Below are 26,389 nucleotides of genomic sequence, written 5' to 3'. Positions count from 1 at the left end.
GATCTGTTTATCAGGATCCTTTTGACTTTTACTTTAGTTCTTGCTCTTTGTTCTCTTTCTCTCTCTCTCTCTCTCTCTCGCTCTGTATCTCTCTGTATCTACCTCTCTCTCCCTCTCTCTCTCTCTCTCTCTCTCTCTCTCTCTCTGTATCTCTCTCTCTCTCACTCTCTCTCTCTCTCTCTCTGTATCTCTCTCTGTATCTCTCTCTCTCTCACTCTCTCTCTCTCTCTCTGTATCTCTCTCTCTCTCAATTCAATTCAATTCAATTCAATTGACTTTATTGACATGGCAAGTTCATTATTACTTACATTGTCAAAGTATACATATCGAAAAATAAAAATCAAATATATATGTATATATATACAAAATATATATATATTTATATATAAATAAATGGTGGGACCAACAGTAATAATAATAGTAGTAGTGGACATGGGATCACCATTAACAACAACTACAACAACAATATTAATCAGAACAACAATACATTAAATCAATGGTAGTAGACCAGTGTCAACATGTCTTGAGAAGACATATGACCTGGTATGAAAGACAAAACAAAACTAAGCTAAATGGGAAATATTATCAACATTACTTTGCATTTTTCACTGGCTGTCCCTCAGGTTGTGGCAGGAGGACACATATTTGGCTGCCAAAACTGCACATTTTGGCTTTTCACCCAATAAATATTTGATTTTTTCTTCATCTTTTATAGTTTCAAATTCTTTGTATTGAGTTATAATTTTGGGAAAGAAATATGCTCTTAGGTCTGAGTATTTGTCACAGTGTAGTAGGAAATGCACCTCTGTCTCTACCTCTCCCCTGGAGCAGAGTGAGCACAGCCTGTCCTCTCTGGGCAGCCAGGTTTGTCTGTGACGACCGGTCTCTATAGCCAGACTGTGCTCACTGAGTCTGTACCTAGTCAATGTTTTCCTCAGTTTTCTATCAGTCACAGTGGTCAGATAGTCTGCCACCATGTACTGTCTGTTTAGAGCCAAATAGCATTGAAGTTTACTTTGATCTTTTGTGGTGTCTTTCCAATAGGTTATATATTTTTCTTTTTGTTTTGTGATGATTTGGTTGGGCCAGATTTTCTGAGGGCTGTCCCGAGGCTCTATGGGGTTGGTTTGGGTTGGTGAACTGAGCCTCAGAACCAGCTGGCTGAGGGGACTCTTCTCTGGTTTCATCTCTTGACATTGTAGAGCTGTGTGATGGAATGTTTTAGGGTCACTTGTTTTTAGATGGTTGTAAAATTTGATGGCTCTTTTTTCTATTCGAATGAGGAGGGGGTATTGGCCCAATTCTGCCCTACATGCGTTATTTGGAGTTTTTCTTTGTACTTGCAATACAGTCTTGCAAAACTCTGCATGCAATATTTCAGTTGGATGTTTGTCCCATTTAATAAATTCATTATTAGAGAGTGGACCCCATACTTCACTGCCATATAGAGCAATTGGTTCTATAACTGATTGAAACATTTTGAGCCAGATTCTAATTGGAATTTCAATTTTGATGTTCCTTTTAATGGCATAGAATGCTCTTCTTGCTTTGTCTCTCAGCTCATTCACAGCCATGTGAAAGCTACCTGTGTTGCTGATATTTAGTCCTAGATATGTGTAGTTTTTGGTGTGTTCTAATAGAACTGTGTCCAAATAGAATTTATATTTGTCATCCTTATTTCCCGACCTTTTTTGGAATATCATTATATTTGTTTTTTTTAGGTTAACGGTCAGAGCCCAGGTCTGACAGAACCTGTGAAGACGATCTAGGTGCTGCTGTAACCCCTCTTTAGTGGGAGACAGCAGCACCAGGTCATCTGCGTACAGCAGACACTTGATTTCAGTGTTGTGTAGGGTGATACCAGGTGCTGCCGATTCTTCTAATGTTTTTGCCAATTCATTAATGTAGATGTTAAATAATGTTGGACTTATTGGGCAGCCCTGTTTCACTCCCCGCCCCTGAGAGAAGAAGTCTGTTTGCTTGTTGCCAATTTTAACCGCACATTTGTTTTTAGTGTACATTGATTTAATAAAATCATATCTCTCTCTCTCTCTCTCTCTCTCTCTCTCTCTCTCTCTCGCTCTCTCTCTCTCTCACTCTCTCTCTCTCTCTCCCTCTCTCTCTCGCTCTCTCTCACTCTCTCTCTCACACTCTCTCTCTCTCTCTCTCTCACTCACTCACTCTCTCTCTCTCTCTCTCACTCTCACTCTCACTCTCTCTCTCTGTATCTCTCTCTCTTCTTCCCTCACTCTTTCTCACTCACTGTATTTGTCTCTCTCATTCTTCAGACGTATTTGCCGATTTAATTTATATTAATATAAATGACTCTCTGTTACAAGAATTTCTCCACGCATTTATCTTCCTCCAGGGTCCCGCAGGCCCCCAAGGCCCAATCGGTTATCCCGGGCCCCGAGGCGTGAAGGTGAGTTTTACGCCCCAGTCTCATCTGCCGACAGGCCTAATTCACTCCTAATACACTTCCTTTCCTGAAGGTCACATGGTATCAGTGTAACTCTCCCATTGGTCTGGTCTGTCATTAAACAGTCTAATCCTCGGGCCCACTGTCTTTTTTTAAATGCCAATGTAGAACATGGGACTGAAATTGCACTTTGTATGCAGTGAAATGGGCCTAGTTTGCAATTATGACGTTTCATACTGGACCAGACCTATTTTTTCAACAAGTAGGATTTTGGCTGAACAAAACCCATCTGTGACATGCAGATAGATAGTCAATATTATAGTAAATTGTAAACCTGATTTCCCCTAATTACATTATGTTACCAGAAGTACTTAATTAGGCTAATATATACACATGATGCGTGACTAAGCCAAGACAGAGTAGTTAGAGTCTGTTGATTAAGTGTTGATGTTAATCTATGTAAAGCTCATAACTCAGTTGAGAGGCTCTGGGCTGGTGGGTGTAGCCTCAACTCCTCTCTACGACCCTGTGAGTGATCACACTGCCTCTTGATCCTCACTAATGACGAGCTCATTTAAAGCAGAGAAACATGAAGGCTAGAGGACTCACATCAAATGGCCCTTGCAGAGAGGGGTTAAGGGGCCAAATAATTATACCACCCACTGACTGTTTGTGTGAGGCTGTTGCATGATTCTGGTTCATGGCTCTTGGTGTGTGCTCTCTAAAACTCTTCCCCTCTGATAGTCTCTGTGTTTTAGAGAGAACAGTCTCTGTGACTGACGCTGGTTTAATGACAGCACAGTCAGTGTACCACAGGTCACCATCAATGCTGCTTCTATACTATGGTGTTCCACCACAGTATAATAGCTTAGAGCTCCTATAGAGATCATATTCACTTTATTTATAGAGCATGAGAATCTGCAAACTTGGTTATCATTCAGCCTTAGTTGAAAGTCTGTTAATATTTTTAGCTTTCAGCTCCAGTTCAGAGTGTTGATACTAATGAAGCCCCAGTTGGTAGTGTCTGGTTGATGATCTATTGCCCTAAAGTGGTGTGCTCCAGACAGACATGTTCACTAACCTGTCTCTCTCTTTCTCCCACTCTCTCTTTCTCTCTCTCTCTCTCTCTCTCTCTCTCTCTCTCTCTCTCTCTCTCTCTCTCTCTCTCTCTCTCTCTCTCTCTCTCTCTTTCTCTCTTTCTCTCTCTCTCTCTTTCTCTCTCTCTCTTTCTCTCTCGCTCTCTCGCTCTCTCTCTCGCTCTCTCTCTCTCTCGCTCTCTCTCTTACTCTCTCTCTTACTCTCTCTCTGTCTCTCTCTCTCTCTCGCTCTCTCTCTTACTCTCTCTCTGTCTCTCTCTCTCTCTCTGTCTACCAGGGAGCCGACGGTGTACGAGGCCTGAAAGGAGGAAAGGGTGAAAAGGTAAGAAATTAGTGTGTCTGTGTGTGTGTGTGTCTGATCTCTCCCTATTGACAGTGGTCATATAAAATGTGTCGGCCATATGTGGTGATGATGAAGATAGTGATGACGATGATGTTGATAATAAGGATGAAGATGATTGTGATGATGATAATGATGATAAGGACGATAGTATGCCAATGCCCATAAATATCAGGCTAGCCTACTACTATTTGGGAAAAAATAAGATCTAGAGTTTCTATGGCAACATGAACTGCCAAAAGCAATGTTACAGCTGTGTGTGTATGTGTGTGTGTGATGTGTGTGTATGTGTGTGTGTGATGTGTGTATATGTGTTTGTGAATGCCTTTGTGAGGGCGGATATGGCTTTTCACTGCTCTCCAAAATGAATTACCACATTCTCAACACCTTTTATTTCTCCCCCTCCTTTCTTTCTTTCACTCAGGGAGAAGATGGATTCCCTGGCTTCAAGGGAGATATGGGAATCAAGGGTGACAGGGTGAGACATTTATCTTTTGTTAGAGTTTTTTTCAAATGCCGTCAACCATATCTGGACGTACGTCTCAGAACACATTTATATCTAACACAGTATACGGAAATGTATTCCGTCATCTCTAAATTCAATCTGTCAGGGATTTAGTGTGCCTTTGATAGGCTTATGATGAAGGGTACAATAAAACCCAGTTTGACTTTGAAAAATGGGCAAAAGGGTCCTCAGAGGAAAAAAACAGTAAGCTAGTTGTCATTGGCTGATGATTTTGGCCAGTGCGGAGTTGATCCTAAGTCCTCTGGTCCAATGGGAGGTGACCTTTACTTAAACTGGTCGATGGTTTGATCCCCTACTGTCTGTCTGCCCCCCGCCCTGAAGTCATTATGGAATTATGGCCTGAAGTTATTGTGGAATTATGGGTAATGAGCAAACACTGACTGTAACTGTCTTTGTTTCCAGCTCTGGCAAGTGAGAGTTTCTGTGTTTGTGTGTCTTCCTCTCAATGAAACACTCTCCACCTTTTTCTCAATGTCCCTCTTCAAGCACCCTCCACCTTTCTCTCAATGCCCCTCTTCAAACACCCTCCACCTTTCTCTCAATGCCCCTCTTCAAACACCCTCCACCTTTCTCTCAGTGCCCCTCTTCAAACACCCTCTACCTTTCTCTCAATGCCCCTCTTCAAACACCCTCTACCTTTCTCTCAATGCCCCTCTTCAAACACCCTCTACCTTTCTCTCAATGCCCCTCTTCAAGCACCCTCTACCTTTCTCTCAATGCCCCTCTTCAAACACCCTCTACCTCTATCAGGACAGAAAAACTGTCAGGTAAACCCAGAAATAGAATCCCTGTCCAAACTAACTGCGTCTGTCAGAGATTAACTTTAGACTGTTCAAGTCACCTTAAAACCCCTTCAACAGGAGTACCTCTGACCCTAACTTCAAACACAACACCCTCAATCCTGACCAGGCCCTCTTTAGAGGAGTGGAGAGACAGATAGAGAGAGAGAGAGAGAGAGAGAGAGAGAGAGAGAGAGAGAGAGAGAGAGAGAGAGAGAGAGAGAGAGAGAGAGAGAGAGAAAGAGAGAGAGAGAGGAGAAAATCCATGAGGAGCTTAAACCACTTCAAAACGGAGAGAGAGAAAAAGACAAGGGGCTTCTGTCTGTCTTCCTCTGGAGATGTAGCAGCATCTGATGAAAGAGAGGAGAGATGGGGGATTTGAGAGAGGGGGAAGAGAGGAGGATTTGGGAGTGAGGGAAGAGAAGAGGATTTGAATGGGCCCTCTGCTTGGGAGGAGAGGAGGCAGCAGGCACCCAGCATGGACCGGAATCTGAATGTCTCCCTGTGTTGCGCACTTATGAATGAGTGTTGCATGCTTATGAATGAGTGTTGCATGCTTATGAATGAGTGTTGCATGCTTATGAATGAGTGTTGCATGCTTATGAATGAGTGTTGCATGCTTATGAGTGTGTGTTGCATGCTTATGAATGAGTGTTGCATGCTTATGAATGAGTGTTGCATGCTTATGAGTGTGTGTTGCATGCTTATGAGTGTGTGTTGCATGCTTATGAATGAGTGTTGCATGCTTATGAATGGGTGTTGCATGCTTATGAGTGTGTGTTGCATGCTTATGAATGAGTGGTGCATGCTTATGAATGAGTGTTGCATGCTTATGAGTGTGTGTTGCATGCTTATGAATGAGTGTTGCATGCTTATGAGTGTGTGTTGCATGCTTATGAGTGTGTGTTGCATGCTTATGAATGAGTGTTGCATGCTTATGAATGGGTGTTGCATGCTTATGAGTGTGTGTTGCATGCTTATGAATGAGTGTTGCATGCTTATGAATGAGTGTTGCATGCTTATGAGTGTGCGTGTTAGAGAGAGAGAGAGTCTGCTTAATGAGCTTTTTAGCATGAGTTGATGTGTGAGTGTTGAGCTGGATAAGAGAGTTTTGTGATGACTGTGTGTGTGCGTGTGTGTGTGTGTGCATATTTAAGTGAGTGCATTTGTGTGAAGTGTGATTGAGTGCAAGTGTGTGTGTGTGTGTGTTACGGCGAGTGTACGGGGTCCGTTCACGGTCCACTGGGTTGGCCTGGTAATGGCTGGTTGTCAGAGACAGTTTTTACCCTGCTGTTTAGAGACGTGCTGTGCGCTGCCTTGTAGCAGCCTCAGTGCCACTAACCCACCAGAGGATTAACACACTTAAAGGCAATAAAGGGCTTCTTATCTGTCAGCTTGACAGACAGCAGCCTCAGCAGCCTCATTTGATTCATTAACCAGCAACAGAGAATCAGACTGACCTGCTACACTCTGTCTGGAGGGCTGGACTTGGAGGAGCAGCTGTTATGACTGAAAAAGTGATTGGATGGATCTGAGGCTGGAATTGCAGTTTGCTGGGCCTGTGAGAGCAGGTGTTATGACATAAACAGTGACTGAAATGATGTGAGGATGGAAGTGCAGTCTGAAGGCCTGGAGCTGAAGTGAGCATGGCTTTTTAAAGTGGCATGACACAATGCGTCAATATAAAGATATGGTATTACACGATAGGTAAATCAACGACATTTAATGCCACGTGATTCTAGGATATGATACAACATAATACTCTAAGAAATAGTATGACACTATATGAGATACCCCTGAACAACCTGGTTATATGTGTTTTTGTAGGGTGAGCTGGGTCCTGCTGGACCCAGAGGAGAGGACGGACCTGAGGGGCCCAAGGGTCGCTCCGGTCTTCCTGGAGATGCTGGCCCTCTTGGACCCAACGGTGAAAAGGTGAGTCGTCTTTGTCCTCGCGACCAACTCCTCATACTTTTAAAATGGCATTATTCTTGTGACCAACTCCTCATACTTTAAAAAGGACATTATTCTTGTGACCAACTCCTCATACTTTAAAAAGGACATTATTCTTGTGACCAACTCCTCATACTTTAAAAAGGACATTATTCTTGTGACCAACTCCTCATACTTTAAAAAGGACATTATTCTTGTGACCAACTCCTCATACTTTAAAAAGGCCATTGTTCTTGTGACCAACTCCTCATACTTTAAAAAGGTCATTATTATTGTGATCAACTCCTCATACTTTAAAAAGGCCATTATTCTTGTGACCAAATCTCTATTAAGTTACATGGAACAGAAGTTGAGGACGAAAGACCACCACTCAACTTCTCAACTTCTCAGTCTACCTGCCACCTGCTCTTAAACTGTACATGTTTAGGATATGGTTGGTCCATAACCGGTGAAACTCTGGAGTGACCTTATTTTCTGTTCATTAAAACAAGGACAGTTATTTTTGAAGCTATAAGACTTAAAATAGTTATTTACTTTTCCTCAGTACAGTGTCTCCCTCTACTCTCATTATGTAGTTGGGAATCAGAATCATTTAGGAGTATCTCTGGGGAGTTCTATTTGAAGAAGTGGAACATGGAGAGAGCCAGTTTCCTCTTCCCACGTCCCGCCCACGTCTAGCAGGACCAGGGTGTAAACAAAACAGATTGGCTTCACATTGGCCTGACCCAGAATAGGGGGACTGGAAGAGATAGATTGAGGATCTAAAGAGATAGTACAGAGGATTGTTTCAGCAATACAGTACAGTACCCATTACACACAACCATAGTCACTGTACAGTATATGTATGTTCATGTAAAAAGGACTTTATAAATAAATCCAAAATGATTATTGATTGATATACATACAGAACCGATGTTGACTGTGTTCTGATTTTCCTGGCCCACAGGGCAAACTGGGTGTTCCAGGGTTGCCAGGATATCCAGGAAGACCAGGACCAAAGGTAAGTCCCCCTTTCCTCCCCAGGTCCCTCTCTTTCTCTATCTTTATTACAGTGGATGTTTCTGGGAGCCGCTTCTGAAGAGCCCTTGATTGAACATGGCGTTAGTGATGACCTGATTTGATCTGACGGGCCAGCGGGGCAGCACTCTTACGCAGGCAGGGTGCAGGGTGAACATGTTTGAACCTCCCTAATCTGTCTGACACCAAAAGGAAGGATTTTTACCCTTTTGGTGTCAGACAGACGCCCACTGCCCAGCCGCTATCCACAATGCATCACTACTGCCTACAACAGCGCTTTTATTTTACACAACTCAACAACTTTGTTCCTAACCTTTGATTAACCTGGGATTTAATCTCTCTCTCTTTCCCTTCTTTTTCTCAACACAGGGATCTCAGGGATTCCAAGGTTTCCCCGGAGCCAACGGAGAGAAAGGAACAAGGGTATGTCAGAGAACATTTCCTGTCAAAGTTTTAGTACTTTTTATGTAGTATTAGTTTCCTTAAGTTTCAAGTTATACTCTACATACCTACAAAACAACCTACTGTGGATGTGCGAGCCAGCTACGTGCATTTCACTTTGTAGTTTTAGTATTCAACCCACCCCTGAGAGGATTGGATCAATACTGAATCAGATCAATGGAGACAGGGTTTTTTCTCTCTCTAGTGATAATTCAAAACTCCAGGGAGTTTTAGTCAAAGGGAAGAATATTAATCCAAGGACTAAAGTACAGTTGTATTTCTTCTTCATTACCATCCTTACATCAACCCATTTTTTAAGAGCATTGAAAAGCGCCACAAAGGTCATTTATCATATTGTACGGTACTTGGCAAAATATTTCATTTTCTTTTAAAGAGACGGGTCATTAGTTTAGTCTGGAGAGTAATGGTTTGTCACAAAGTGTGGAGCGACGGACGGTACACAAGGCTTTTTATCTTCTATCGCAGAAATATGAGAATTTATGTAGCAGAACCCTTAACGCTCTGATGTAGAGCGATGGTCGTCACATTTACATTAGTTTCATTGCTGTCATTTGTACATCTAAAACCCACAAAGCCATAATTCCTTTCTTTATTCATTTGACGTACAGTAAGGGAATACGGTATCATATTGCTCTGAAATCATGGAAATATGGCTTAGTGTTGTTTTCTAGATGTACCTCAATGGTCTCTCGCCCAACAACAGTTTAGGATATCTAAACCCATTTATCTAGTTTTATTATCAAAAATTGAAAGTTGTTTTCTCATTTGAAACTTATATAAACATGAAATAAATGTACCTAAGTCATTTAGCAGACACTCTTATCCAGAGCGACGCATAGCGAAGGTTGAATGAGGAATAAGTCTAAATGTGTTAGGAATTTTGTTAATAATAACTAAAACAATTTCTAGATTTAGATAAAACTATAACTAATTGAACTCTGCACGCCTAGTGAAAAGAGATTTGTGCTGTGGGTTATAAAGTAAGCAAAAAGGGTCATTAAACTATGGTTGAACTGACCCAACTTAGCCCTGAGATGTTTAGATAAGGCAGTGAGTAACTTTTTAGGTCTTCCATTATCTTGAGTTGTCTGCTAAAGTGGTAATAAATTATAGTGAGCCTTCAGGAGAATAGATTATATTGTGTGTCATGTGTGTGCGCTGGGAAGTTGGAATTAACTTTTGAACCTGTTTAATATTGGTCAGAAGGAGGAGATTTATTCTGTAACCTATGATGTCATATCTTGTATATAAACTGTTGTTTATGGTCAAATGGTAGCGTGCTCCGAGAATAAATACTATTATCTAATTTTAATAAGACTGTATCCTGTCTATTTTATGTTAATAAGTATCTTACAAATTCTTATAAATAAACAGATTGATTTTAATTAATGAGTACATTAGAGGAATTATTTAATTCCCTTAACAATATGTTAGTTGAAGTAGCAATGGTGAGAGTGGGAATGGGACTAATCTAATGATAAGGTCTAGTTCATCTGATAGGTTAGATAAGTCAGGGTAGTCTCAAATTCATTACCATGACAACTTGTGACCTCTGACCTCTGTATGTGTTCTGATTCCTCACAGGGACTTGCAGGGAAGGCTGGCCCAAGAGGACAGAGAGGACCAACGGTAGGTCTGCTTCCCCTTAGACCTCCACTATCCACAGGCAATAGAGGTAACCGTGACAACGGTGTGTCCGGGTTACCTTGACCCCCAATAGGAGGTTAAGTGAATGAAAGGAGAACATTCTCTATTGGTGGATATCTTCAGAGGTTCTACTGTCATTATTGGTATTCCTCCCTCCTCACGTTCCTCCTCTTATTCTTCCTCTTCTCCCAGGGGCCTCGTGGAGAGAGGGGACCAAGGGGACCAACAGGAAAAGCTGGACCAAAGGTGAGTCAGGGTCTTTGATCTGACATGGCGGACGAAGTGCCTCACTGTCATACAGTGGTATGATCTTGTCTATCATTGGCTGAGTCCCTTCTGACCACTTCCTGTTTCCCTCCTGTCTCCCAGGGTACCTCAGGAAGTGATGGCCCCCCAGGACCTCCCGGTGAGAGGGTATGTACTGGAGCATCCTTCACCTCAAACACCAATTAATCTATATCATCCTGATCCATTTCCAACAGTGCTTATTGATCACTGGTTGATTGATTGGTTGATTCATTGATTGACTGTATCGTCTGCTTGTGTGTTTAAGGGTCTTCCAGGGCCTCAAGGACCAACAGGATTCCCCGGACCAAAGGGCCCACCCGTAAGACAAACAAAACCTACAACACAACAATGGCACACACATAATACTGTCTTTCCTCTGTGTTCATCTGTCTATAGTGTTTTACTGGTATGCTAGGTTTCTCTGAGACCCAATCTGTACTCTACATGTATATGTGTAGCAGCTCTGGGCTTTTCTGTCTGTGTGTTTCTCAGGGACCTGCTGGGAAAGATGGTCTGCCCGGACACCCTGGACAGAGAGGAGAGACTGTGAGTACACACAGTGTTGTTGTCATCCTACACCTGTGTCATAGACCAGAGTTTATATTCTCCTGAACCTTGTATACCATCTTCTTACCGCTCTTCTTCTCTCTTCTCCTCGCAGGGTTTCCAAGGCAAGACTGGCCCACCTGGACCCCCAGGAGTGGTTGGACCTCAGGTGAGTTCTGTCACATACAACCATACAAATAAGACACGAACAACACCATAATACTAACACACACACACACCACCACCACAAAACTAACATACCACCACAATACTAACACACACCCCACTATGTCATATCTTCTGTGACACACACCACCTAATACAATACATTTCAGTGGGCTGGCCTCATCGACAAATAGACGTGCAGAGATCATGTGTGTAGGATTAGTTTATTATCACTGATGAGTAGCTTGATGTGACTCACATTGTGTTAATGCGGTGACATAACTCTGTAGACAGAACACTTCCTATTTGTCAGTCCTCATCTAACTTAGATGCAGTTAGGGAAAGAAATTAGGCCTCACCAAAATCATGTACTGTAAATAATGAATGCCCACACGTTTGTATGCAATGCATATCAATGAACACTGATTAGCTACAGTAGGGCTCTCAAACACACCATTTAGTTTTTATCTCTTACCTAGGCTAAGGTTAAGATGATGGTGGGCAGGATGTGCAGTTAGCAGTCATTAGGGTGTCGCAAGAGTCACAAAAGGATGACTTACAGGTGTCGTAATAATGTCATAGTGAGTTTTAGGTTGAGTTTTTGCCTTGTTTGTTGTGCTGACAGAAGGGCTTTCGTCCTGTCTATATCTGGCTAGGCATGACTGTCAGAGTGTTGTTTATCCTCTTAGATATTAGCACTTGGCTGTTTATTCATTATGCATGCTCAGATAACAGCCATTTCCACACAGAGCTTTTCTCCTAATGCTAATTGAGAACATGACATGTATCGATGATGTTGTTCTGGCAGATGGAAGACACCTTCCGGGAGTGACTAGCGGGTACCGGAGGTTCTGGCCTTCCACTCACCCACGCTCTGTCACCCTGTACTCATACATTCTGTACAGACACCCTGATACACTTTGTTGTCTCATTCATATTCTCTCTCTTTTTCTCTCTCTCTCTCCCTCCACAGGGCCCCACAGGTGAGACTGGACCAATGGGAGAGCGTGGCCATCCAGGACCCCCAGGCCCACCCGGTGAGCAGGGTCTCCCTGGATCTGCTGGTAAAGAGGGAGCTAAGGGTGACCCCGGTCCTGCTGGCCCGGCTGGTAAGGATGGGCCCCCTGGTCTGAGAGGGTTCCCAGGAGAGAGAGGTCTGCCCGGCCCAGTGGTGAGTAGCACACACCTCACATCATTTGTGATCAATCGGCTCGATTCGGTCTTATGTAGCAAAATTTGAAAATATGTTTTTTACATTGAATAAATGGTAAAGACTCTACAAAATGGTATATCATACACTACAGTTGAGGTACAATGGGGAAGTAATTATGCTTTGAAATTTGATAAACTTAACCCCACTTTTGAGAAAATGGGCCTTGAATGTTTTGGTAAACCAACTGGAGAGCTCTTCTTTGTCTCTACCCAATCAGCATCGTTCACACCCTCTTCAGCCTTAGCCCCACCCATCTCTTTAAGGATTCACATGTGAGGCCATGTGCTAAAAAGAGTGAGAATGGTAGTGTATTAAACAACCAAAGATTTCAAGACTAAAGGCTGGTTTATACTACGTCTATCCACATGTCTGTAGACAATTGTCGCAGTGACATCATGAACATCCTATTGTCGTCCGCCATCAAACATGTCGTTGTCGTTATGAAAAGTATAAACACAAAAACAACAGGCTGCATGACTTCAGCAGCCTGGTGGTCCAAAATAGCACAACTGGTGTATTTTAACACCAATAAACCCATCCGTTTAAAAATGAATTTAGTATACTGTATGTCAGTCTAGCAAACCAGGCAACTAAAAGCAACTTTCTAAACAATATTTTGGTTTGTTTATAGCTTGTTAGCTAGCTATCTAATGTTAAGTTAGCTGGCTAGCCAGTTCAAATAATGACCATAACATATAGCTGACAACGTCTTAACTTTAGTTAATTTGTATTTATTATTACAGGAAAATAAACTCACAACAAGATCATTATTTACAAGTTAATGGCGAGCCAATTACAAAAAATATCTTACTGTTGTGAGTGTGATGAAATAAAAGCAGGGCATTCTACCTGAGAATTGTAGAACTTGGACACTGTCTCGTTGGCCTAACATAATATATTAATTTGACTTCGGTGCATGTTGTTCTTCACATTACCGTCTCTGGTAAACACACAAATCAAATCAAATCAAAGTTTATTTGTCAGGTGCGCCGAATACACCAGGTGTAGTAGACCTTACAGTGAAATGCTTACTTACAGGCTCTAACCAATGGTGCGGGAAAAAAAGGTGTGTGTGTGTGTGTGTGTGTGTGTGTGTGTGTGTGTCTGTGTGTAGGTAAGTAAAGAAATAAAACAACAGTAAAAAGACATTTGAAAAAAGAGTAGCAAGGCTATATACAGACACCGGTTAGTCACGCTTATTGAGGTAGTATGTACATGTAGGTATCGTTAAAGTGACTATGCATATACAGTATGATGAACAGAGAGTAGCAGTAGCGTAAAAGAGGGGTTGGCGGGTGGTGGGACACAATGCATATAGCCCGGTTAGCCAATGTGCGGGAGCACTGGTTGGTCGGGCCAATTTAGGTAGTATGTACATGAATCTACAGTTAAAGTAACTATGCATATAAAATAAACAGAGAGTAGCAGCAGCGTAAAAGAGGGGTTGGGGGGGGCACACAATGCAAATAGTCTGGGTAGCCATTTGGTTAGCTGTTCAGGAGTCTTATGGCTTGAGGGTAAAAACTGTTGAGAAGCCTTTTTGTCCTAGACTTGGCACTCCGGTACCGCTTGCCATGCGGTAGTAGAGAGAACAGTCTATGAATCAAGGTTTATTTGTCACATGCACAGGATACAGAAGGTGTAAATGGTACAGTGAAATGGTTACTTCCATAGTGGAGTATTTTGTTTAGACTTGTAGCTAGCTAGCTCAACAATGAACCATAATCGCAACTCATAACGTTACTACCCTCCATGAATATGCAGGTATCTAACCAACTAGGTTCAATGTTAGCTAGCTAACATTAGGCTATAACTAGCAATGCAAATGGCTCTGATACGAATCATTTTACTAAACAGATCATACACGTAACATTAGCTAGTGAGCCAGCCTGCTAACGTTAGCTAGCTAGCTAACAGTATGCTTTAATTTGCAATGAAATACATGGATGAACGCTTCTCCCTCTCTGTCACGGATTCCATGTTTGCCCTTAGTTTGAAGATGTAATCCGGAGACAGGTGTTTTATATAACAGCCTTCTGTATGTTCGCTTTTTGACTCCCTCTGCATATTTGCAATGAAATGCCAGAATTTTCTCCATCTCTTTAGCGATCATACTCTGCTTCCACTGGGCATTCCACTGATTTCAAAACTCAGTCCTACAGAAAGTGGAGAGCAACTCTTTTGCAGTTCTTTGTGATATCTCTCAAAAAAGACACGTTAGAAAGGATTACCTACACATACTAACCAGCTCATGATATAGACAGAAGTGTGCTACATGGCAGACTCATCTCTCCACATGTCTAGCCCATCCATTATCTCAGGCAATCATGGCTAGCGGGAAGGTTCCTGACTTTTTCCGTGGCTAAACCAACTAGGCTCATCATTTTATTCATATTTACAGATGGCATAAAAGTTTGTTATTAAGGCATATGAAAGTTCACATGTTCCAGAAGGCATTTCTACTCCATGTGTAACTATGTGTTGTTGTATGTATCGAACTGCTTTGCTTTATCTTGGCCAGGTCGCAATTGTAAATGAGAACGTGTTCTCAATTTGCCTACCTGGTTAAATAAAGGTGAAATAAAAAATAAATAAATAAAAATTTCTGCCAAAAAACACATTTTTCTAAAAAAATGAATGTTTGCTTTGCAATGCCTCTCCTGTGAAGTAGTGACGCGGGACATACACCTAGTTTCCTGAAACAAGTCACATTTCTGTCTTATCTTTGGGATGGATAAGATTCAAATCAATCAGATTTATTTTAGAGTTAGTTGCCTTTCTTGTGTAAACATGAGGAGTTCACATAGGCTTTCATGATTACAGCTTCTTCCCTCAGTAGCCTGTATCCTCTCAGTCAGGACAGTGGGGGGATTCTGGGATAAATAGGAGGGGTTCCGCCCCGGCGTTAAGGAAGGATGAGTGGATTCTGCTTCCATCACAGAACATGTTTGTTTTCTAAAGATTTGCTTCCCCTTCCCTCTCTCTCTCTCTCTCTCTCTCTGTACAGGGGGCTCACGGCCTGAAAGGTAGTGAAGGCCCCAACGGCCCACCTGGACCTGCTGTGAGTATGGCTGATGAGCACACATCCACCAACACCCTCTCTTCATCTCTCACACTCGCTATCAGTAGTTGTCTCTCTATCACTCTATCATTATCTCTCTGTGTTTTTCTCTATTTCTCTCTCTTCCCTCTTTTTATTTTGCACACGCACTGCGAACAATGTTTATAGCTCATCAGTTGTACCAGCATGCATTACATCATGTTTTAACGATATTCATAGTTCATCCATTAATAGGTTCGACCTATTTAGTAGATTTGCCTAATGTTAAGATTCTACCCTAAGATATCAAAATATGTTATCAAAAAAGTAATGTACCTGCTGTAGACTAGTTCTCCAGGGATATACAGCACTTTTACAGGTATGAAGGTAGTACTGTAATGAGGGTAGTACTGTAAAAGCAGAGACGTGTTTAGATGGGGAACAACATTCTGTGGCAGCCATGCTTGCGCCCCTTTAACATTACATGGGGAATATTTAAACAATGTAATGTTACTAAAGTAGAATTAGAACAATATAAAACATTCTTCAAATTGACCCGACTTTCTAAGTATATGGCTTTGAATAAAGATAGTACAAGACTTGTTAGTAGTGACCTATACTGACGGTGTCTCTCTGTGTTTTAGGGTTCCCCTGGTGAGCGTGGTCCTGCTGGCCCAGCCGGACCCACCGGTCTCCCTGGACGACCAGGACCTCAGGGACCCCCTGGACCCGCTGGAGAGAAGGGTGGACCGGTAAGACCCAGTTCAGTTCAGCCTGGTTCTGTCCATGCTACTAGTTTCAACATAAACCCTGTTGTTAGAAAACAAACACATTTCTCTCAGCCACTGTATATCTCAGCCTCCTCGTTTGAATCGACTTATTGTACAGTACAGTAGTGTTCAGGTCAATTCTATTCTAATTCAGTCAATTCAGGAAGTAAATGGTTTACATCCTGAATTGACTGAATCAACATGGAATTGATTTCAACCCTGTAGTTTAGTAAGTCTGCAGATGAGAGTTGTCTGGTAAATGAGTGAAATGAAATGTACTGTAATTTAATGTGCTATAGGGTGAAAAAGGACCCCAAGGCCCCGCCGGTAGAGATGGTGTCCAGGGACCTGTTGGTCTGCCTGGCCCAGCTGGACCTCTCGGACCCCCAGGAGAGGATGGAGACAAGGTGGGTTGGCCCACTGAGGGGAGAGTAGTATGCGTTTGTGTGTGTGTGTGCGTGTGTGTGTGTGTGTGTGTGTGTGTGTGTGTGTGTGTGTGTGTGTGTGTGTTTCCGTGCGTGTGAATTTATATAAAAGTGAACACTTAGCAGCTTAGATGAAAACAAAATGTCTATCACTCTCTGACTCGAACACACAAACATACTCAACGTGATGATTTATATCAAAGGCAGGGGGTGTTTGTCCTCTCTCATGACCCTCTCTCTCCTCAGGGGTGTTTGTCCTCTCTCATGACCCTCTCTCTCCTCAGGGGTGTTTGTCCTCTCTCATGACCCTCTCTCTCCTCAGGGGTGTTTGTCCTCTCTCATGACCCTCTCTCTCCTCAGGGGTGTTTGTCCTCTCTCATGACCCTCTCTCTCCTCAGGGGTGTTTGTCCTCTCTCATGACCCTCTCTCTCCTCAGGGGTGTTGACAGGCAGAGTTGGCTCTGACTGACATGTCTTTAAGTCTTTCCAGCTGACAGATAGCTGAACCCGTTATGTCGATCATTTGTACGTTTCAGATGGTAGAGAGAGGAGCTGCTATTAGTATGCAGACACACTGAGACACACACACAGAGACAGAGAGAGAGAGAGAGAGAGAGAGAGAGAGAGAGAGAGAGAGAGAGAGAGAGAGAGAGAGAGAGAGAGAGAGAGAGAGAGAGAGAGGGAGAGAGAGAGAGAGAGGGAGACAGAGCGACAGAAAGAGGGAGAAAGAGAGATGGAGAAACATTTGTATGAAGATCAGCCGTAATTTAATATTTTATCCTTGGAGGAATGCTGCTTTAGTTGTTAACTGGCCTTAGTCTCTTTCTCCTGGTGTTGGGGGACACAGGGAATACTGAGGTATTTGACATTCAGAAAGAGAGAGAGAGAGAGAGAGACACACACAAAGAGGATCTCACTAACATTCACAGTCTCATTATAAGGCCTTTCACACTCGGAACAGGGAGGATAACTCCAAGGGCTTTATTAAGAGGAGTTAAGGAGAGTAGAATAATGTTGTTTCAGAAGCAATAAGCATCCTCTGGGCTAGCTTAGGAAAAGTCTGACTCAATGTTTTCCCACCATTTCAAACACCTAGAGACTGCAAACGCATTTGAGTATGCGTAACAGTGTGACGTTCTGGTGTTCTGATTTTGCAGTGCAAATGCAGTGCAAACAAGTTGTGAATGGAATCCGTGACAGGCTGCTAGTTGTGTGCCACATATAGATGACAAACCCCTTCTGGGATGTGGTCCTTTGTAGATCAGTTGGTAGAGCATGGTGCTTGTACCACAAGGGTAGTGGGTTTGATTCCTGGGACCACTGAAATGTATGTATGCATGACTGTAAGTCGCTTTGGAGAAAAGTGTCTGCTAAATGGCGTATATATATTATAGAATTATTATATTACATATACAGGTAATTGACAAAATAATGGAAACACTTGAGTAAATGAGGGATACAAAGTATATTGAAAGCAGGTACTTCCACACAGGTGTGGTTCCTGAGTTAATTAATTAATTAACATCCCGTCATGCTTAGGGTAATATATAAAAATGCTGGGCAGGTCATTATTTTGGCCACCATGGCTAAGCCCCCATAGTATGACAATGCCCTCATCCACAGGGCACGAGTGGTCACTGAATGGTTTGATGAGCATGAAAACGATGTAAGCCATATACCATGGCCGTCTCAGTCACCAGATCTCAACTCAATTGAACCGCCTGAGACAGAGTTTTGTACCACCATCAACAAAACACCAAATAATGACATTTCTCGAGGAAGAATGGTGTCGCATCCCTCCAGTAGAGTTCCAGACACTTGTAGAATCTATGCCAAGGTGCATTGAAGCTGTTCTGGCTTGTGGTGTCCTAACGCCATATTGAGACACTTTATTTTGGTGTTTCCTTTATTTTGGCAGTTACCTGTACATTATATTTGTTTTTGTTTTGTGCTGCTACCATGTTGTGCTGCTGCCATGTTGTGTTGCTACCATGTTGTTGTCATGTTGTGTTGCTGCCTTGTTGTGTTGCGTCCATGTTGTTGTCATGTTGTGTTGCTACCGTGCTGTGTTTTCATGTGTTGCTGCCATGCTACGTTGTTGTCTCAGGTCTCTCTTTATGTAGTGTTGTGGTGTCTCTCTTGTCGTGATGTGTGTTTTGTTCTGTTTTGTTCTATATTTTTTATTTATTTTAACATTTTAATCCTAGCCCATGTCCCCAGCATGAGACCTTTTGCCTTTTGGTAGGCCGTCATTGTAAATAAGAATTTGTTCTTAACTGACTTGCCTAGTTAAATAAAGGTTAAATAAAATAAATAAATATATATATATATTATGTGACTCCTAGTTCTGACACTGTGTCACTGAATGATATTTGAAGGCAACAATGACATATACCCAACAAAAAGCCCTAAAACCTCTCTTATCTCCCTGCCAAGCATTTACTCACATACAAATCTTAATTTAGCTGAACACTAGCTCAACAGGATTAAAGTGAGTTAACTCAACAGGATTAAAGTGAGTTAACTCAACAGGATTCATTGAGTTGTGATGACTGTTGTTGTGATTGTCTTTGTTTCTATTACCAGGGAGAGATTGGAGAGCCAGGTCAGAAGGGAGGCAAAGGAGACAAAGGAGAGCATGGTCCACCTGGTCCTACTGGTCCCCAAGGCCCGGTTGGAGCGCCTGGTCCTGCTGTAAGTATCCCACTAAACCATTTCACCCTCCAGTTCATTGGATATGATGTCACTTCCTGTCCATGCCACAGTCTCTTGACCTGGTCTATGCCACAGTTTAAAATCAAATTATTCTCTACCCCTTACTCTTTTACGTATGTACATTCTATCCCCTCCCTCTCTCTCTCTTTCTCCTTCTATCTCTCTTTCTCTTCTCCTCTCTCTCTCGGGTGTGTAGGGAGCTGATGGAGAGCCCGGTCCCAGAGGTCAGCAGGGTCTGTTTGGCCAGAAGGGAGATGAAGGATCCAGAGGGTTCAATGGACCCCCTGGCCCAGTGGGACTGCAGGTCAGAACAATAATCAGAACCAGGGACAGTCTATGGGTGTGTCCCAAATGGCACCCTTTTCCCTATGTAGTGGATTTATTTTGTCCAGGGCTCATGTTGTTGTGATTGTGACTGACATCATTATCTTGTCTGACTGCAGGGATTACCAGGTCCAGCCGGCGAGAAAGGAGAAACTGGAGACGTTGGTCAGATGGTAAGAGTTCCTACTATTCTCTTATGCAATATTGCTATAGAGTTTCATGAAATAGAGCAGAATTCTAATGTACCAGTATTGAGTGTATGTATAGGGATTGTGTACAATGAATTTAGCACTGTCGGTTTCCTATATTTATGTGATGATAGTTTATTCCTATTTGTATGTGATGACAGTAGACTCATCACTCTTTTTCTCCTTCCCTCCTAGGGTCCTCCCGGTCCTCCTGGCCCCAGAGGTCCCTCCGGACCCCCAGGAGCTGACGGCCCTCAGGGACCTCCTGGTGGTATTGGAAACCCTGGATCTGTTGGAGAGAAGGTAAGGTCCACCTGTTAATACCCTTCACCTCAATGTAGAACCCATAGAAATACAATCCATTAATCCAAAATGGATTATATTTCTATGGTAGAACCTTTCCATAGTTTTCTGAAGATTCCTACACTTGGTCTAGTCCTCTTGACCCCATTGGAAGCCATGACTCTCCTAGTCCACCATGACTCTCCTAGTCCACCATGGGTCTCCTAGTCCACTACGGGTCTCCTAGTCCACCATGGGTCTCCTAGTCCACCATGGGTCTCCTAGTCCACTACGGGTCTCCTAGTCCACCATGGGTCTCCTAGTCCACCATGGGTTTCCTAATCCACCATGGGTCTCCTAGTCCACCATGGGTCTCCTAGTTCACCATGGGTCTCCTAGTTCACCATGGGTCTCGTAGTCCACCATGCATCTCCTAATCCACCATGGGTTTCCTAATCCACCATGGGTCTCCTAGTCCACCATGGGTCTCCTAATCCGCCATGACTCTCCTAGTCCACCATGGGTCTCCTAGTGCACCATGGGTCTCCTAGTCCACCATGGGTCTCCTAGTCCACCATGGGTCTCCTAATCCGCCATGACTCTCCTAGTCCACCATGGGTCTCCTAGTCCACCATGGGTCTCCTAATCCGCCATGACTCTCCTAGTGCACCATGACTCTCCTAGTGCACCATGGGTCTCCTAATCCGCCATGACTCTCCTAGTGCACAATGACTCTCCTAGTCCACCATGGGTCTCCTAGTCCACCATGGGTCTCCTAATCCGCCATGACTCTCCTAGTGCACCATGACTCTCCTAGTGCACCATGGGTCTCCTAATCCGCCATGACTCTCCTAGTCCACCATGGGTCTTCTAGTACTTAGAGATCTACATAGCAGAGGATTCAGACAGTATTGAGGTACATAGTCGTTATGCCGTCTGTTCCTGCACATAAAATCCCCATAGTTCACAGCAGTCCAGAGTAGATGGCAACGTCTATTTACCCTGTTGCTGAGCTCAGAGCTAGAAGGTGTCTCATCTATCAGTGTAACTGTGGTTTAAAGTAGCAACAAGAGACAGATAGTCTTACTGTGCAAGAGGTCCAATTGTCAGTTTGAGTTTCAGTACAACATTATTCAGATCACCACTCATCCTCTTTGCAAGGCTTTTGTCACCATCAATATTTGATGTGGCTATTCAATAGATCATGTTTGAAATTGGAAACGCTCATTTTTCATTCTCAAGTGAGTGTGAGCGACACGCACACACACACACACACTCACGTGCGCACACGCACACACACACACACACACACTCACGTGCGCACACGCACACATACACACACACACACACACACACACACACACACACACACACACACACACACACACACACACACACACACACACACACACACACACAGCTTAATGGTAGTGTTTTCATCCTCAACAGTATTGTCGTTGGAGAGAGTAGAAGTATGTATTAATACTCAAAGTGACTGTGGAGACGCTGAATGCATTATTTAAAACAGCTCTTACAAAATAAGCCTTGGTGTTTTGCTCACCGTCAGGGGCAGACGATCGGAGGTAGCTGTTTGATTATGAAAGCTTTGTCTTGGCACCCGCCAGCCCCACTGTCCACCAAACGCTCTCAGCACTTTCTACTGCAATGATGGCGTATTTTGTTTTATCTGGCCCATCGATAGAATGACCTTCGCCCCCTGAGAGTCTTCCCCCTGGGAGCACACATCCATCCCTTCCTCAAACAAAAGCTTAGCTCACCACAATTACAATCCTCTCTCTGGCTAATCTGATCTGAGCTGATCGGGCTGCTTTTATAGCAGTGGTTTAGTCTTCCTTTCTCGCTATCTTTCCCTGTTTGTCCCCCTATCTCTCTCTCTCTCTCTCTCTCTCTCTCTCTCTCTCTCTCTCTCTCTCTCTCTCTCTCTCTCTCTCTCTCTCTCTCTCTCTCTCTCTCCTCTCTCTCTCTCTCTCTCTCTCTCTCTCTCTCTCTCTCTCTCTCTCTCTCTCTCTCTCTCTCTCTCTCTCTCTCTCTCTCTCTCTCTCTCTCTCTCTCTCTCTCTCTCTCTCTCTCTCTCTCTCTCTCTCTCTCTCTCTCTCTCTCTCTCTCTCTCTCTCTCTCTCTCTCTCTCTCTCTCTCTCTCTCTCTCTCTCTCTCTCTCTCTCTCTCTCTCTCTCTCTCTTTCTCGCTCTCTCTCTCTCTCTTTTTCTTTCTCCCTTTCTCTCTCTCTCTCTCTCTCTTTCTCTCTCTCTCTCTTTTTCTTTCTCTCTTTCTCTCTCTCTCTTTCTCTCTCTCTCTTTCTCTCTTTCTCTCTTTTTCTTTCTCTCCTTCTCTCTCTCTCTTTGTCTCTCTCTCTTTTTCTCTCTCTCTCTCTCTTTCTCTCATAATCTCTCTCTCTCTCGCTATCTCTCTCTCTCTTTCTCCCGCTATCTCTCTCTTTCTCTCCCTATAGGGACTAGGGTGCCATTTGGTATGTAGCCCCTATGTGGAGTCAGACACAGGGCTGTATAAAAAGCTTAGTACAGGAGAGAGAATAACTCATGCTTTTAAACAGGCCTCTCTCTCTGCTCTGGTCTCTCTGCTCGCTCTCTGTGCTCTGCTCTCTGTGCTCTGCTTTCTGTGCTCTGCTCTCTCTGCTCTGCTCTCTCTGCTCTGCTCTCTGTGCTCTGCTCTCTCTGCTCTGCTGCCTGGACTAGATATCCTGACAGAAACAAAAGTGCTTTGTGAAAGAGGCTAGATGCTCATTTAGGTTATGGATGGGTATGATAACCTAGAGCTAGGCCTGTGCGCACTAGGCACAGTTTGGCTCAGCTCTGTACAGTTCAATCCAAATCCACCAGGCCAAGCAGTTTGCTGCCCTGTCCCTCCCATCACAGACCAGGGTTAGATAAACATTGTCTCTTGGAACATGTCCACCGTTTGTCCCAATGATTGATTGATTGATTGTGACGACGGGGCCTATGTGACAGTGAGTAACAACAGGGCCTGAAGCCTGGGCCCGCTACCCAATAAGACAGGCAGGGAGAGAGGGAGGGAGAGTGGAAGATGTATGGAGTAGACCAAGAAGGACCCAGAGGTCGCCTGCTCTTTGCCCGCTCCAGGCCCAGCTCTGACTGGCTGTGATGGATTGTAACCCCTGGTGTCATCTCTTTCATTCCCCAGGGGCGTCAGGACATCAGGTTTACTGTAAATATCCATTTTAGAGTTGTTTTGGTTCACTGCCGTTTCTGAATTGTTTTCTTTCTCGTGTTCTATCTCTCTCTCTCTTCCTTTCTCAGGGTGACTCAGGTGAAAACGGAGAACCTGGTCTTCAGGGAGAACTTGGCGGACCTGTAAGTGAACCGACAGCACCTTCACATCATCATCATCATCTAACAGAACAACTGTTTCAACACAGCTCCACCACACTACAACTTCCATTCACTGCCTTTCCATTGGAGAGAAGGAATTATTCTGCTGCAAATGCAAAAACCGATTCATATATTTATTATAACAAAACAGTAGAATGAGGCTATTCCTCTTCACCATTACTGTAAAAATAACTGAATCAATTCAACAAAGTTGTAATTAAAACCATTATAGACGAAAGCCCACCAACCACATGGAGTGTGTTAAGCACAGTTCTACTGGGCATAGACATGAACACATTGTTGACACAGTAACACACTGTTGACACACTAACACACTGCCCCACTGTCACAGGGCCCAAGAGGAGAGCGAGGAGAGAAGGGAGAGTCCGGTCCTGCAGGTTCTGCTGGACCCCCCGGCCCTAAAGGTCCCCCTGGAGATGACGGTCCTAAAGGAAGTCCTGTAAGTCCTGGTTACACTTCTCTGTAGAATCACATATCACAGTTCATTGATTGATTGGTTGATTGATTGCAGTTGAGTCCCGTTACTGCCATGTGAATCTATTCCAATGGATGTTATGGATTTGTAATCAATTGTCAGTGGAAGGCAAAGTAAGATGTAGTCTCTAGGGTTATTAAGTTGTCTCTAGAGTCATTCTAGATACTGAGCATTTTGTTTGGATTTCATTTCCAGGGTCCAAGTGGTTTCCCTGGTGATCCTGGTCCCCCTGGCGAGATCGGACAGGCTGTAAGTCACTGGAATGTTACAATGACATTGTTTTGGCATCCACTTTCTGTAATGCTTTGGCACCTATTGAAATTTAAAAAATCCCACACTGTGCCCTATCCATTCAGTGTCATGCAACTTTCCCCATGTCTCTCTTTCTCCTCCTGCCAGGGTTTAGACGGTCCTCCTGGTGACAAGGGAGATGACGGAGAGGCTGGTCAACCTGTGAGTCTCACCTAACGTGTTATTACATCTGTCTAACGACAAACAAGCACTAACAAACTGAGCATTTATCATACCTGAAGGTAACTACAGTAAACATAGAAGTACTGTACAAGAGCTTTTAGCACTCTGATCATGTACTTTAACCATATCCTTTCTCACCTCTTAGGGTTCTCCTGGACCCACCGGAGAGTCAGGTCCTTCTGGCCCACCAGGAAAGAGAGGCCCCCATGGTACAACTGGACCCGAGGGCAGGCAAGGAGAGAAGGGAGCCAAGGGAGAGTCTGGTCTGGAGGGCCCACAGGGAAAGACAGGCCCCGTTGGTCCTCAGGGAGCACCTGGCAAGCAAGGTTCTGAAGGTCTCAGAGGTATCCCCGGCCCAGTTGTAAGTACAACATTGTTTAATATTTTCATTTCTTTGTGTCATAGCTATTACAGTAACTAGGGACAGTAACTATGAGTTTTCTACAACACTCATAGATGAGTATAGTGACTGATCTTACAAAAGCCATTTCTAATTCACACAATATAAGCATAAGGGAATAATACCAATATTGTAATAATAATTAGGTGGGTGCTTACATTTGTCCTATTTCATACGTGTACAATTGTATATTGGAAATGTGTATTTCCTTATCCCCCTGAGAGTGTGGTTACAGCCACGGTCTGCCATTATCAGCGGTGACTCTGGAGCAATTAGCGTTAAGTGCCTTGCTCAATGGCACACAGATTTTTCACCTTGTCGGCAGGGGATTAGAACCAGTGACCTTTCAGTTACTGGCCCAATGCTCTAACAGCTAGGCTACCTGCCACCCTTATATTGTATGTAAAGATCAGATCAGTGGCTTAAAGCATTGACTCGTATCTTGTTTCCATGCAGGGGGAACAAGGTCTTCCAGGTTCCTCAGGCCCCGACGGACCCCCTGGACCCATGGTGAGACAACTAATCTCTGACCTCTAACCCGTAAACCCGGGTCATTGGATGTCACAGGATTCACAGTACCTTGTCTTATTGGGTCAGACATGTAATGTTATATGTCCTCATCTCTTTTACTCTACCTCCCTCTCTACTTCTCTACCCCCTTCCTTCCATCCCTCTCCGCTACAACTCTCCCATATTATTTCCATCTCTCCCTCTCTTGCTCTCTCTCTCCTCTCTCTCTCTCTTTCTTTCTCACTCTCTCTCTCCTCTCTCCCTCCTCTCTCCCTCACAGGGTCCTCCAGGATTACCAGGTTTGAAGGGAGACTCTGGCATTAAGGGAGAAAAGGTAAAACCCAACCCCCTGTTTCAGTAGGTTATTGACAAGTACTATACTGTAAATATTACAGTCAAATATTAACATACCTGTTGCATGCATGGCTAAAAGTCACATCCTGTATTGATCTTCTTCCATTGCTAATGATGTTGATGTCTAATTCTATAGGGATACACTTGAAATCTGTTGATGGAGATACTGTATATTCCATACTATACACATTCAAGTGAATGATAACTGACGGCTCGGTGTTCAAACCTATTGATTATGTATCTGGTATTAGCCCCAGTGCAGTGAGTCATCACACTAATGATATATGAAGCGAGATTGATTGACAGGCAGATTGATGTGAGTAATTAATTGATTATTGATGCCTGTTTTGATCTGTGTTTCTCCTCTCCTCAGGGCCACCCTGGTCTGATCGGTCTGATCGGGCCTCCAGGAGAGCAGGGAGAGAAGGGTGACAGAGGTCTGCCAGGCCCCCAGGGGACATCAGGACCCAAAGGAGACAATGTTAGTAGACCTACAACTGTTGTTTACATGATTATTGAGCGATGTTTACCTAATAAAAAGTGACATGTTGTGGTTTGGTCTGATAATACAGTTGATCATATCAAGTCAACA

The 26,389-nt window shown here is 43.5% G+C and overlaps 1 protein-coding gene across 2 annotated transcripts in view; it reads left to right on the top strand.

Moving 5' to 3' along the window:
* LOC120025767 (collagen alpha-1(V) chain-like) overlaps positions 1-26,389 on the top strand; it is a 147,132-nt gene that overhangs the window by 96,010 nt on the left and 24,733 nt on the right. For both annotated transcript variants that reach the window (XM_038970394.1, XM_038970393.1), the window contains exons 26-53: positions 2,369-2,422; positions 3,794-3,838; positions 4,281-4,334; positions 6,989-7,096; positions 8,061-8,114; positions 8,501-8,554; positions 10,178-10,222; positions 10,433-10,486; positions 10,610-10,654; positions 10,794-10,847; positions 11,021-11,074; positions 11,190-11,243; positions 12,213-12,410; positions 15,460-15,513; positions 16,137-16,244; positions 16,562-16,669; positions 19,273-19,380; positions 19,598-19,705; positions 19,845-19,898; positions 20,109-20,216; positions 23,492-23,545; positions 23,916-24,023; positions 24,255-24,308; positions 24,459-24,512; positions 24,679-24,894; positions 25,390-25,443; positions 25,724-25,777; positions 26,171-26,278. In XM_038970394.1, the coding sequence (XP_038826322.1) occupies positions 2,369-2,422; positions 3,794-3,838; positions 4,281-4,334; positions 6,989-7,096; positions 8,061-8,114; positions 8,501-8,554; positions 10,178-10,222; positions 10,433-10,486; positions 10,610-10,654; positions 10,794-10,847; positions 11,021-11,074; positions 11,190-11,243; positions 12,213-12,410; positions 15,460-15,513; positions 16,137-16,244; positions 16,562-16,669; positions 19,273-19,380; positions 19,598-19,705; positions 19,845-19,898; positions 20,109-20,216; positions 23,492-23,545; positions 23,916-24,023; positions 24,255-24,308; positions 24,459-24,512; positions 24,679-24,894; positions 25,390-25,443; positions 25,724-25,777; positions 26,171-26,278 (2,223 nt within the window). The remainder of the gene's footprint in view (positions 1-2,368; positions 2,423-3,793; positions 3,839-4,280; positions 4,335-6,988; positions 7,097-8,060; positions 8,115-8,500; positions 8,555-10,177; positions 10,223-10,432; positions 10,487-10,609; positions 10,655-10,793; positions 10,848-11,020; positions 11,075-11,189; positions 11,244-12,212; positions 12,411-15,459; positions 15,514-16,136; positions 16,245-16,561; positions 16,670-19,272; positions 19,381-19,597; positions 19,706-19,844; positions 19,899-20,108; positions 20,217-23,491; positions 23,546-23,915; positions 24,024-24,254; positions 24,309-24,458; positions 24,513-24,678; positions 24,895-25,389; positions 25,444-25,723; positions 25,778-26,170; positions 26,279-26,389) is intronic.

Source organism: Salvelinus namaycush, chromosome 31 (genome assembly GCF_016432855.1).
Source record: "Salvelinus namaycush isolate Seneca chromosome 31, SaNama_1.0, whole genome shotgun sequence".
Classification (NCBI taxonomy): Eukaryota; Metazoa; Chordata; class Actinopteri; order Salmoniformes; family Salmonidae; genus Salvelinus; species Salvelinus namaycush.
This window is presented reverse-complemented; position numbering and strand designations above follow the sequence as displayed.